The sequence below is a fragment of the Elephantulus edwardii genome, unplaced genomic scaffold, assembly GCF_000299155.1.
Source record: "Elephantulus edwardii isolate Elephantulus edwardi_28Jun2011 unplaced genomic scaffold, EleEdw1.0 scaffold00083, whole genome shotgun sequence".
In the NCBI taxonomy this organism is placed as follows: domain Eukaryota; kingdom Metazoa; phylum Chordata; class Mammalia; order Macroscelidea; family Macroscelididae; genus Elephantulus; species Elephantulus edwardii.
The window spans coordinates 6,800,960-6,814,688 of NW_006399833.1; the positions used below are offsets into that span (position 1 = coordinate 6,800,960).

The 13,729-nt window shown below is 39.9% G+C and overlaps 1 protein-coding gene across 1 annotated transcript in view; it reads right to left on the reverse strand.

Annotated features, from left to right (window-relative positions):
- Positions 1–13,729, reverse strand: part of GUCY2F (guanylate cyclase 2F, retinal) — a 208,437-nt gene that overhangs the window by 62,564 nt on the left and 132,144 nt on the right. The window contains exons 10-11 of the mRNA XM_006889911.1: positions 11,830–11,986; positions 1,165–1,314 (exon numbers count right to left, since the gene is read on the reverse strand). Coding sequence (XP_006889973.1) covers positions 1,165–1,314; positions 11,830–11,986 — 307 coding nt within the window. The remainder of the gene's footprint in view (positions 1–1,164; positions 1,315–11,829; positions 11,987–13,729) is intronic.

Genomic DNA, 13,729 nt, shown 5'->3' on the forward strand with positions numbered 1-13,729 from the left:
TCTCTATCTCTATCTCTATATCTATATCTATATATCTTCCAAAACCTTTTGGTTAGCACCACAACATGAGATGAATTATGCATTTTTGTAAGAAGACCTCAGAGTTTGTCGTGTACACTACTTAGTGTATCATATGTTGCAGTTATGTGGCGTTAAGTTGACTACAACTCATAGCAAACCTATGAATAGGTCTGAACCTTGCTCTATTCTGCACCATCCCCACAATCTCCAGCATGCATCAGCCCATTATTATAGTTACTGTGCCAATCCATCTTGTTGAGAGTCTTCCTCTCTTTCTCTGACCCTCCATCGTTCCCAGCCTAAAGTCTTTTCCCATGGACTAGCCCATCCTGACAACATACTCAAGGTATATGAAATGAACCTTCATCATCTTTGTCTCTAAGGAGTATCCTGGTTGCACCTCCCCCAAGAAAGACTTGTTTGTTCTTTCAGTAGTCCATGGAGTATTATCTATCTGTTGTTGTTGTTAAGTGCTGTTGAGTCATAGATAACTCATAGTGACCCTGTGAACAAAAGGTCTATCTTATAGAGGTCACATAATGTGGTTCTCGTTATTTTGATCACTTGGGTAAGGTGGTATCTGCCAGAATCCTCCCCTTGTAAACTTACTTCTGTTCTCTTTATAATTAGTAAGAGACGTATGGGGACTTCTGATTATTTGCAAATATACTGTTTCTGCTCAAATTTTCACCTTCTTTTTAAATCTGCATTGATAGAGCTTGCCCAATAAATAGCCAAGTGTTTTCATAGCAAAGATGGTTGGGGGGGGGAGTTGACAAAAGAGAGAAAAGTTGAGAAAGACTTGATATCCAGGAAATACAATGTTTAGCAAGGAGTGCTTCAAAAGATGCCAAGGTCCTGCCAAAAAATGGCCGGGTGAGGAGGATTGTCATAGGTCCTAGAGGCTTTGTGTCGCAGTTTGGGCAAAACAAAACAAAGAAGTGGTTTCTTGATTAGGACAATGGGGATTTTTTCCAGACAGCTAAAGCCACTTGGCTACAAAATGTCCCCTGCCCACATTATGGGCAGCTGAAGATAAGCAAATTGATAGCACAAAAATATAACCATGTCTACTCTCCCTGAAAATCAAGAGCGCCTAGGGGGTGGTAGGCCCCTCGTGAGTTTTCATGCTTTTTTTCTTACCTTCTGCAGGCAAATCCATCATGCAGAATGGTGTGCCCCTGACCATCACTTCTTGCATGATAATAGCAAAGCTATACACATCTCCTGCAAAAGAGCTCAACCTGTTGCCCCCCGGGGCTCTCAATAGTTCAGGGGCTGTCCACAGCAACTCTGTAAAGAAAGCATCATGTCATGAATACTGCAAGGATTAACTGACAGCAACTCCAATGTCCTCAAGGGTTTCCAGGGTGCTGTTTCATTGACTGCTTTATTTTTTTATTAGACAGACTGGCATACAAGTGGATCCCCATCAACATCAACATCTATGAATTTAAGGAATTAATGCAGAGAGAAAGTATACTACTCTCTCCCCACCAGAATCAAGCAAGCAGACCCAGCACAGGTGTCAGGCACAGCAGCAGAGCTCAAAGTAAAGAATCTATCCAGCAATTGCTGTCAGAATCTCTTGAGCCTGCAAGTAACAGTTGGAAGGCTGCCAGGGAAAAGGCAAGTGCACCGACTGACTGGTTGCCATGGATTTGCTGTTTGCTGAGATCTTTATGTGTCTGGTAATTTCATTGTACCGGGACCCAGGGATTTGCAAGTTTCTTTCTCTGGGTCTTTTTCTAAGATTAGAGGACTCCAGGCCTCCTCTGTTACTTGTAGGGCAAAAGTCATTCCTTTAACTTGGTTCTGTCAATATTTCTAGAAGGTCCTCTGTGTGCCAGGCACTGTGCTAGGTACAGAGGGAGTTGTCAGAATATACCTCTAGCTGCAATACAAGAAAGCTAATGAGACTCACTACATTTGGGAAAAAAAGAACAAAATCCACTACTATTAAGTTGATTCCAACATATGCTGACTTTCCATGGGGTTTCTTTCTCCCATGGAGAAGCTGAGAGCTTCAAACCACAGACTTTTTGGTTGACATCGCATCATATAATGTACTAGAACTCCTTAGTCACTACATAAGACAGGAAAACAGGGGAAATGAACCCATTAAAAACCTAAACTGAGGGTCCACTGTATTCTCTATTGTGTTTCAAGCTCCATTAACTCTGCTTTCAGAATTTGTGGCAGTCAGATAAGGTAGAAATAAATATTTGAGAAGGGCATTTTAAACAATTGGTAAAGAAATAGATACTAGCACTGTAAATAGAATGTTACTGTTATTGTGTACTGTAGTGTCAGAACCCACATTCCAGGGGGTTTTCAGAAGCTGTAAATTGCCAAGGGATAAGACTGCTTATCCTTTTCTTGCAGAGCAGCTGGTAGATTCAAACCATAGGCCTTTGGGATTGTAGCACAGTTTCTTACTGCTAGACCACCAGAGCTCCCTAAATCAAACTAAAAGCTAGTCCATTGCTGTAGAGTTGATACTGACTTTCAGTGGGTTTCCAGGGGCTTTAAATCACAAAGGAGGAGACTGCCCATCTTTCTCCTGAGGAGCAGCTGGTGAACTTGAACAACCTGCCTTTGGGTTGGCAGCTCAATTCCTTATCACTATGTCACCAGATGCAGACAAATTGGGGGAAATGTTTAAACTTGAACTATATGAAATTGCTATTTCTGTAGGTTTAAAAAGAATGAATGAATAGCAACAACTTGATTAGGTTCTCATCAAAATTAGTGAGCTGATCAAATTAATCCAGGAAGGCTTCCTGGGAATGTTAAATCTTAATGGAGCTTGTTTACAAAATGTCAAGGATGGAATTTCTTGGAGTTGAGGATGAAAGGCTTTTGTAGGGAATATGAACAGTAAGTGCAAAAGAACAAGAAGCAGAAAGGAGCAAATTGTGGGTTGTAGGTGGGCGGAGGGGGGTTGTAAGCAGATTAGTTTAGCTGAAGATGGGGTTCTGTTAAGGAATAATGAGAAAGGAGAAGTGGTGTTGATGAAGTGGGGGAGGGAGGGTAGCTGGAAGAATGAAGACAGAAGGTGAGAGGCCCCCAGGGCCAAATGAAGACATTTGGATTGAATACAAAAGGCTGTAGGGGTGCTGGAGCTCTAGAGAGAGAGATTAATCTGGCAACCTGCAGGAGCTGGATTGCAAGAAAGAGGCTGCTGGGAGGTGAGCTGGGAAGCTCTAGCAGTAAGAGCCAGTGAGGAAAAAAGGGGATAAGCAGGGATGGGAGAGCAGCAGGACTGAGACTGCGTACATCCAAAGGCAATGGGCAACACAGATAATGACAGAGCAGTTGGAATAGGCTCATTGTGTTGGAGGCAGGAGAGAAATGTGGAGTAAACAACAGGTTGACATCCAGATAGAGAGGTTAGAGGAGAGAGGAGGCTGGGTTAGGGTTAGGGAGAATGTGATGGCAAGCTTTTCATTTTAAGTTTAGGTTATGGGGAAGGAAGCCTAGGAGACAAGTCCTTAGGGAGCAAGAGAGAGGATAAAATGTCGGATTATTCTGGTTTGTTAGTGAAACCCAAGGAAGAGAAACTCATCCAGAAAATTGTTCTTTTGCACTAATCTTGAGCAAAATAGTAAACAGGAAATTGGAGCCTCATCTCAAATCATGAGCTCATCTCCTCTCTTTGTCCTGAAGTCCTCCAACCCTATCCCTCAAAAGACCCTTTAACCATCACCACCACATCCTTACTAAAACTCTCTGATACCCTCGTTGAAGTATTTTGCCCTCAGGGAGGCTGCCCTCTACCAATAAAATGGCAAAGACTAAATGATGCTTTAGTCAAAGAATATTTCTGATTCGGGACTGTGGGTTTTAAGTGCCATTGTTTTGAAGGGAGGCCTCACTGAGAAGCAGAGAAAATGGTATCCTACGTGTTCTACCCGGCATCCTCTCTCCATGAGCATTCAAAAAAGCACAAGAAGGAAAAGGATGGTGAAACTCTCTGGTAAAAGGCAGGGTGATTAAATGCAATCACTACCAAACAGTATTTTCAAAGAGCGCTTGCATGTATGCTGTTAATGGCTAAAATGAGGCTTTATCTGCACTACAGTTATATAACTGAGAGTGGACAGTAATGAATACACTTCCAACCCACCCTATTTCCCCATCTCCACTCCAGACCCAAGTAGGAACTACTGGCTCCCATTAGATTTGAACTCTCTGAAAATCGAGTTTTGGCTTGTTTTAGACTTGCTGGGGCCAATATCAGTTCCACACATTAATTCAACTTTCTAGATCTTAATCTCAGTTTTTCCTTCTGGAGGATGGACCAGATTACTTCCAAGGATTTTCCAATTTAGAATATTCTCTTAGTCCTGCCATCTAAGGTAGGGGGGTGAATTCTTTTATTGTTTTTTTTTATTTAATTCACTCATTGACTAAAAAACTATTTATTCAGCCAAGTACCGTGCACTGTGCTAAAAGAGGCAGTCTTTGTTTTTCCTTTCACAGAGCTTATACTTTGAGTGCCTGGAGGTAACTGGAGAGAAATGATCAAATAAATAATAACAGCAAACTCAACCACTTGTCTGTTAGTTTGTCTTACTACTGGTGCCTAACATGTCACCAATAATCCTATTGATATGCTATTTGTATTTCAAGTACAGAGTCATTCATACAGGACAGACAAGTATCAGCAGGGTTTCCAGACTAGGAAGAAAGACCTAGACATTTACTTCAGAAAATTAACCAATGAAAATCTTATGGATCACAACAGCACAGTGTGTTCAATTCATTTGCTTTAGACACATCACCAGAAAGTACCAATTACTGGAGAACATCATGTTTGGTAAAGTAAAGGATGTGAGAGACCCTGGCACAGTTGCCACATTGATTTTTCTTCAGACATGCTAGGGATTATGTGGATGACTCAGGACTGGGAAGCATTTCATTCTATTATACATAAAGTCACCATGAGTCAGAGCCATCTCAACAACTTACACCAACAGAATACTATAGGGGTAGTTAGGGATTTATATTGTGTTGTTGTTGTGTACCACTGAGTTGGCACTGACCCATCACTGACCCTCCAGTGAGTTTTCAGAGGCTGTTTAATTGCAAAGGAGATTGCCGATCTTGCTCCTACAGAGGAGCTGGTGAATTCAAACTTTGGGTGGCTTTGGATTGGCAGCAAAACTCCTTTACCACTAGGCCACCAGAGCTCCCTTCAGAAATCTAAAGACTTGTAAGGGAATTTAACATAACCTAGGTTGTCATAAAAAAAAAAAAATCTCTTGAGGATGAGTGTATAACAAAGTGGGGAAGGCTAACCAGATGAAGAGAAGGGATCCATGCTGGGAGTTAAGGTAGATTCCTTCAACCTAATGGCTTGTTCAGAACTGGACTTTATTTATGGATGCAGATGCTCAAAGTTCCAAGTTGAACAGAGTATCCTTCAGAAAAAGGGAAGAACTTGATCCCTCAGAGTACAGGTTTGATAAGGATGAGAAAGTCAGCAGTTGGCCATCTAAAAGGGATGACATTGGTTATGAGGCAAGAAGTAGCGGGCTTACATGCTTTCACGAAAGTAGATTGTAACAGAGCAAAAAAAATAAACAAACCCACAATATAAAAGAACAAAATTTAATGTAAATTGAAGATTTTATAGAACATAATGTACATGCATGAAACAAAATGTATATATAAATATTAATAAAAAGAATTTTAAAAAAGAAATAATAAAAAAAAACCCCAAGATGAAAAAGGTAAAGTATTCCAGGCAGAAAGCATAGCAAGTGTGAAGGTCTGGAATGAAGGCAGAATTTGGAATAACCCACAAACTGGGTGGATTTAATCTTGACTAGAGCACATAGACAGAAGGTGAGTTGTTAGGGGTGAGAGGTCATCAAGGTCTAGAACTCACAAGGCTCATAGTTCATGTAAAGAAACTTGAACATTATCCTTAGAGCAATGGGAAGCCATTCAAGGGACTCAGGCACAGATGTAACATGGTCAGATTTTTCAGTTCAGTGTGTGCAGACTGAAATGAGCATCAAGTTGCACTGCAATTTGGAGAGTGAAGTAAAATGACGAGTAAGACAGAAACGGGGACAGTCCGCAGAAAATACTGCAGCTATCTTTTGAGAATCCCAAATAACTTGGGAAGCTGGAATTTATAAAGAAAAATGTGGCATCAGGATCTACAGAAGATTCATCAACAACTTGCATTATGCAGATTACACAATCTTGCTAACTATAAGTGAGGAAGACCTGAAGTACTTGCTGCAGAAGATGAAGGACTACAGCCTTCAACATGGGTTACATTTTAACATCAAGAAAACAAAAATCCTTACCACTGGACCAATAGGCAACATCATTATAGATGGAAAAAAGACTGAACCATGTGGAACAAAAATAGAAACAGTTTGAACTTCTTCATCTCAGTAAGAGACAGTGCCAGCGAGCACTTCTTCTCAGTAAGAAACTGTCAGTGAGCAGCGCTGAGTGCTTATTCTTAAGGATATTTTAAAGATGGGATAAGAGCTGACTAAAGACAAGAAAACATATATTAAGACCTTTGAAAAGCTCTTAAAGTCTGCCTCATCATGCCATTTCATTATACCAACTCATCTTGCTGCCTCATGCTTCCACTTCATTTCTTTACTCCTAGGACGTGTTTGTCACTCCCCTGGACCTCCAGCTTGAGATCCCTGGGGGTTTCCCCACGAAGTCCTCGTGCAGTTTGTGTTTCTCTAAGTGGTGATGTACCCTTTCACTTTCTTTCCCACTGCCACTGCAAATAAACTATGTTACTACCTTGTCTGTGTGTGAGTGGGCAAAATGAACTCTTTAGAATGACCCTCCTAAATTAAGTGGCTACCTATATAAATAGCTCCTTAATGCTACAAATTGGCATTGTCCAGCAGGATCTAAAGAGTTAATATGCCTTTCTTTAAGAAGTCTGAAGTAAAGTGTATTGTCTGTGACATTCCTGGATTGGAGGATCTGTCTTATTCACAGCAACTCCAGGACTCAACATCAACACTGGGGACCATGATTTCCCATGGAGCGCCTGAGAACTGAGCCTGATCAGCAATAACAGAGAGTAGAGTGTCCTGACTGTCCTAAAGCAGTGTGTGTGGTTGGCCTCTTTCAAGACCAATCACAGCATCAGACTTCTATGCTAGCAATAATAGGAGTGCTAGAAGTGTCAAGCTGATAAAGCTCCTGCTGATGGGAATCAGCATCCTCCATCCTACCAAGGGGACCTAGAGTTGCTGTTGACATGAGAAGTAATGTAATCAAGTTTTGCTTAATGTAAAAGCAGTTCTTTCAGTTCAATCTCTTCTTTTGAGGGCTCTTCCCCACTGAAAGTGTAAAGTTAAAAGTGTAAACATAAAAAAGGAATAACTTTAAAACCAAATTTTTCACTTTACAACTTTTTGCAGAATTCAAGATAGCTCTATCTCGCAAGCTCTTGTTTATAGGCCTGAGTGTCCAACAAAGTAAAGCAATGGATATTCTTAGGACTATGCCAGAAACATCTGCACAGATCCACCATCTGCCATAGTATGGTTGCTAAAAATGTAATTTTCTGCTGTCTGAGAGCTTCATTGTACAAATGCCATCAAATTAACTACTGAAGATATTTCTGTTACCAGATTATTCAGATGCTTGAAGCAGCCACCTTCAAAAGAAAAAATAAACCATAAATCTCCAGAAATTTCAAGAACCAAGAATGTTGGTAAAATTCTTGAAGGCTATATAGTTAATTTAGTGAAATCTCTGTGTTGCCTGAAGTCCAACTGCAAACTTCCTGCATCTATAAATAGTGAGGAAAATGTCTTTGTCAGAACTGACTAAACAGTTATAAAAGGCATGAGGGTTTGTGAAAGTCAATTAAATAATAGTAGAAGGCATGAGAAAGTTTGTGTAAATCTGTAACTGAGTAGAAAAATAATGAGAGTAGTACTGCTTTAGAATGAAAAGAAAGTAGTTTGATCTTAAAGTTGAAGGTCTATTTTTTTTAGAAACAGGAAATGACTAGAAAGTAAGAGTAAATGAATAAGTGTAAGACTAAGTGAATAAAATGTAAAAAAATAAATTGTAAAAAACTTTAAGTAATAACAGTTTTCTCTGCATAGTCTTTAAAATTATAAAATCCAGGCAAATCAACTTTACTCTCTTTTTTCAAGTTCACTCTTGAAATTTTTATCTTTGTTCAAAATATTCTAAGAAAGTAGGACATGTCCCTACTATTACTGCTAAAATATTGTTTTCTAACATGTGTTCCAAGTTTATATCTTTCAAACTACACTTCTTGTTGTTGTTATGTGTTGTCAAGTCACTTGCAACTCATAGCAACCATATGTACAAGAGCCCTAAATCCTCTCTATCCTATGCCAATCTTGTTGTCTCCGACACACCTGTCCCCATTACCCCAGTGACTGAATCGATCCATCTTATCCAGGGTCGTCTGCTCCTACACTGTCTCTCCACCCTCCCAAGCATGATGTTCCTCTCCAAGGACTCGCCCCTCCTTTTAACATGTTCAAAGTATATCAGATAAAGCCTCAGAATCCTTGCCTCCAATAAGCAGCCTGATTTCACCTTCTTCAGGAAGAACTGGTTTGTTCCCCTAGCAGTCCATGGTATATTCAACACTGTTCTCTAGAACCACAGCTTACTATCATCCCTAGTCATTGTCCAGATCTCTGACATATAGCAAGCAATTGTGAAGACTATGGCCCGGATGGAGTGCACCTTAGTCTCCAGACTGATGTTGTTGCTCTTTAGTACTCTGGAGAGGTCTCTGACAGCAGACGTTCCCAATGCAATTCATCTCTTGATTTCCTGGCTGCTGGTACCAAGAATGTTGATTGTGGAGCCAAGCAAAGTAAAACTGTTAACAATTTCTTCACCATCCATCATGATGCTGCCAATTGGCCCAGTAATGTTTTCTTGATGTTGAGCTTCAATACATATTGAAGGCTACAGTCCTTGATCTTCTGCAGCAAGTGCTTCAGATCCTCCTCAATTATCTCCTCATTACTCCTCATAGAGCCCAGTCTCCTGGATAGTCTGTTCTGCATATAGATTGAAGGTATAGAGACAGAATACATCCCTGGTGGAGACCTTTCTAATTTTGAACCATGCAAGTTTTTCCTTGCTCTGTTCTGACTACTGCCTCCTGGTCCAAGTATAGATTTCATATAAGCACAATCAAATGTTCTGAGACTCCCATTCTTCTAAGAGTCAACCACAGCTTGTTGTTATCATTATAGTCAAGTTGGAGAATCAGAAAAAAAGAGGACAATCCTCAACAAGATGGATTGACATAGTGACAGTAACAATGAGTTCAAGTATATCAGACATTATAAGGATGGCACAGGACATGATAGGGTACAAATATTCTGTTCATAGGATCACTATGGGTCATAGTCAACTTGACAACACCGAATAATAATGTAATTTGAGGACAGTGTTGATTTGGTGGTAGAATTCTTGCCTTCCATGCAGGGAACCTAGGTTTAATGCACAGCCAATATACCTCATGTCCTGCCACCATCTATCTGTCATTGGAGGCTTGTGTGTTGCTGTGAATGCCAGAAAGGTTTCAAAGAGCTTCCAGAGGAAGATTGACTAGGAAGAAAGGTCCAGTGGTGGTGTGTTTCTAAATACTAATCAATGACAACTCTGTGTGTGTGTGCGCGCGCGTGCACGTCTGTGTGTGTGTTGTTGTTGTTGTGTACCATAGAGTCAGAACCAACCTATAACTGACCCTCCAGTGGGTTTACAGAGGCAGTTAATTTCACGGGAGGAGATTGCCCATCCTTCTCCCGCAGAGCAGCTGGTTGCCTCAAACTGCATGCCGTCAGGCTGCAGTACAGCTTCTTGCCACTAGGCTACCAGAGTTCCAGTATGATCCTATTGTGTATGGGGTTTATAAGAGTCAGGAGGCAACTCAATGGCCCTAATAACAGCAGCTATTCTTTATTTACTGTTAAAATCAGAGTTTCTTATGAATCAGGGTGAAGTCTCTCTCAGGGAGGAGTGATAGGGAATGGCAAAGGGCACACTGACAAAGGAGATTAATCAGAACTGGCTTTGACAAGCACTGTGGCAATGGGACAATTAAAACATTCAGGGGGCGGGGGAAGAAGAACGAACTGGGGAGGAGGGTAGAGAAAACAGTGCAACAATGAATGAATGAGAACCCAAAATATTTGTAAATGTTCATTAAAACTAATAAAATTTAATAATAATTTAAAAAAAATAAGATCACATCAGAGGCGGGAAAGCAAGGATTCAAGCCCCATATTCTTATCGCTTACCCTCTGTGCTTATAATTTTCTAAAAAAAAAAATCAGAGTTTCTTAACTTTGAAAGCTCCTAACCTCTACATTAATGGAACACTGAGAAGCTGGGCATTGTGTGTTAGCTTTTACAGATGACTATTTTTGCCAGGAATCTCACTCCAGGCAGTCTTGGCCACTGTCATCCCAGTGCTCTAGAGTTAACATGAGGCAACTGCTCCAAACTATAAATTAGAATTAGCCAAATGTTAATAATACAATTTAGTAAACACCAAACACAGTTGCATAGAAAGGAGGGAGAAAGACACAGAAGATGAGAGAGACAGAAACAGACAGAGAAGGTAAATCACATGATGCTTGCTACTGTGATTACCGACCAGGAGTCCTCCAAAGCAGAAATAAAGAAGAAATTGTAATTTTAAGTTCTAGTTTGGCTGGTATTAGCTTCAGGCTTTAGGAGATCTGAGTTGAAGTCTTGGAACTGCTTCTAAGTGGCTATATGATATGGGGAATCTGAAGCCTCAGTTTCTTTTTCTAGATAATTCCTTAAAGTTTAATATTCCACAAGTCTTTAAAAGACTAATCATGACTGTCTGCTTCTTGTCCAGGTGTCTCTCTGTGTGTCTGTCATTCTTCTTTCCTCATAGTAAAGTCAGAGGTTTTGGAATTTATAATTCCAAAAACTCTTTTGAGTCTATGAATACATGCTGATGAGTCTATGAATACATGCTATGAATACATGTTTCTCTGTTTTATGTCACTCTCACTCTTCTTTACCTTTGCAATACTAGTTAAAACTTTCAATGCCCAACTTTCCTAGAAATATTTTAAACTATGTTTATGTGTTCTCTCTCTTTCCTCTTTCTTAGTCCCTCTCTTTGGTTCTCAGCCTCCCTCCAACTCAGATTTCTCCTGTTCTTTTGACCTCTTATTCTTTTGATTGTTGTGACATCTACAGGCATCGTGTAGTGCTGCCACTGGTGCACTAGGTAGAAGGTTAAAACACAAAATGAATGTAACAGGCATGCCTGCTTCTTTAGTAGAAGGCAATAGTCTTATCTGAAACTAGCCCACAAATCCCATAGAACTTTTGTCTGCTAGGGACACTTTTTTCTCTAATAAAGACAGTGCCAGTAGCCTCTAGTGACATCCATTCTATAATGTACTTGGTGGGGGTCCAGCTACCAAATTACCTTCCATTCAATCTGACAAGAGTTTATTGAGCACCTACTGTGTACCCAGTGCTCAGTAAGTTTTTCCAAAGACTGCTGAGGTTTCCAAACAATGCAGCCTAATCCCACCACAGCAGGAAGTGAACAATTCTACTTCTATTTAGAAGACTAGGCTGGGCCAAAGTTAAAGCTTGCAGACTTCATTCAACTCCTTTGACTTGAAAATGAGGCTGGATTTTCAACAAATGTAGGACTTGAAATCAGGTTGATAACTTATTCTGTGCATATTCTCATTTGAACCTTTGAGTTACCTTGTGTGCAGCAGGAGGGCACAATTCATTGCTTACCTTCCGCAGAAGCTTCCTCTTGGGAGAGTTTCAGTGTTTCCAAGATGTTGTTATAGCCATAATCTGTCACTTTAAGTACAAAACGCCCATCTACCACACAGTTCCGAGACTTCAGTCTCCCATGAGCAAACTCTCTATGGTGTAGGTACTTCATGCCCTGTAGATGATACAAGCAGGATTATTCAGCAAGTTAGTATTTTTTTGGTTTTGATCAATTTCTGAGATTATAAATTGCATAAGCAATTTTGATCTAAAATTCAGTCTTTTGTATATGCAGATAAAATTAATCTTTGATGATAATCAGTTTCTAGGCTACTTCTAACCCTACACAATCATACCTTTGTGTGTGTGTGTTTGTACACAGAATTATGTGTTATTAGAAAATGTATTGCTATCACAGATAAAGGTTGGATTCATACCTATATTTGCCTAGAATTTGTAGATTTAGATACTGCCCAAAAGATCTAATCCAACTCCTTATCTATTATTACCAGAAAGGAAACATGTACAGTCTTTGGGAAAGTGATTTGGTGATGTGGGAGCTTTGGTGGCCTAGTGGTAAGGAGCTGCACTGCGAACCTGAAAGCACAAAGTTCAAATCTACCGCACACTCTGTAGGAGAAGGATGGACAATCTCCCGCCCACCCCCACCCCATGCAATTTACTGCCTCTGAAAACACGCTGGAGGGTCAGCTATAAGTAGCTTCTGACTAGACTGTGTACAATGACAACATTAAAATTTAATAAGCCCTGGTAGCATAGTGTGCCTACATGCTAAACTAACTGAAAGGTTGGCAGTTTAAATCCACAAGCTGCCCTATGGCACAAAGATGGGCCATTTCCTTCCATAAAGATTTACAGTCTCAGAAATCCAATGGAACTGACATGAGTTAGAACTGGCTTAAAGGCAGCGGATTTGATTTGGTTTAAAGATATAAAGTGTGCATAGACTAGTGGGTAAGAAGTTACACTACCAACCTGAAGTCAGGTGGTTCGAATACGCCAGTTTTCTGTAGGAGAAATATAAACTTCTCCTGTGCAATTTATAAGCTCTGAAAACTAGCTGGAGGCCAAACTATGAGTAGCTTCTGACTTGACAGCAATGAGTTGAGATTTTTTTTTAAATTTTTTTTTAAATTTTATTATTTTTGTGTGCGTGTACCGTCAAATCAGATCTGACTGGTACAGGAGGAGATTGCCCTTCCTTACCCGGCAGAGCATCTGGTGGATTTGAACCGTGCACCTCTGGGATTGTAGTTGCAGCTTCTTGCCACTAGGCCACCAGAGCTCCCCCCCTTTTTTTTTTAATTATTTTTTTAATAAAGAAATATTTTCACATGTACAAGAAGATATACATAAAACAATGCTCACTGTAGCTCTGTTTTTTAATTGTATACAGTTTAAGATATCATAAATATCTCTTATGAAAAGATTAATCAATTGTGCTATATCTACAGTATGAAATATTCTATAACAGTTAATAATTATAACATAGATCTTCATGTACTGGCAGAGAAACATTTCTAAGATATTAAAATAAGTGAAAACATCAAGTTGCAGAATTACTAAAAAATTAAAAATAAAGCAATCTGCTTATGAAAACAGCATTCAAATGAGATCTCCCAAGTCTCTCTATCAGATGTGTTTAATCACCCAGAATACTGAATACACACATATTTTATTGTGGCCATTGAAGAGTCATTTATACTGAGAGCTTTTGTAAGTGTCTGACTCTATTTTACAATCTGACAGCCCTTTGGATTTGTAAGCGTTAAGTATTGTGCCCTCAGAAAGTCTGCAGTCCTCAATACCTCCAAGCAGAGTCTAGAGTGGGTGAGATTCCACCCAAGCTGTCAATACTTGGGTTTCATTCATCATAAACTTGAGAGAACTATCATTT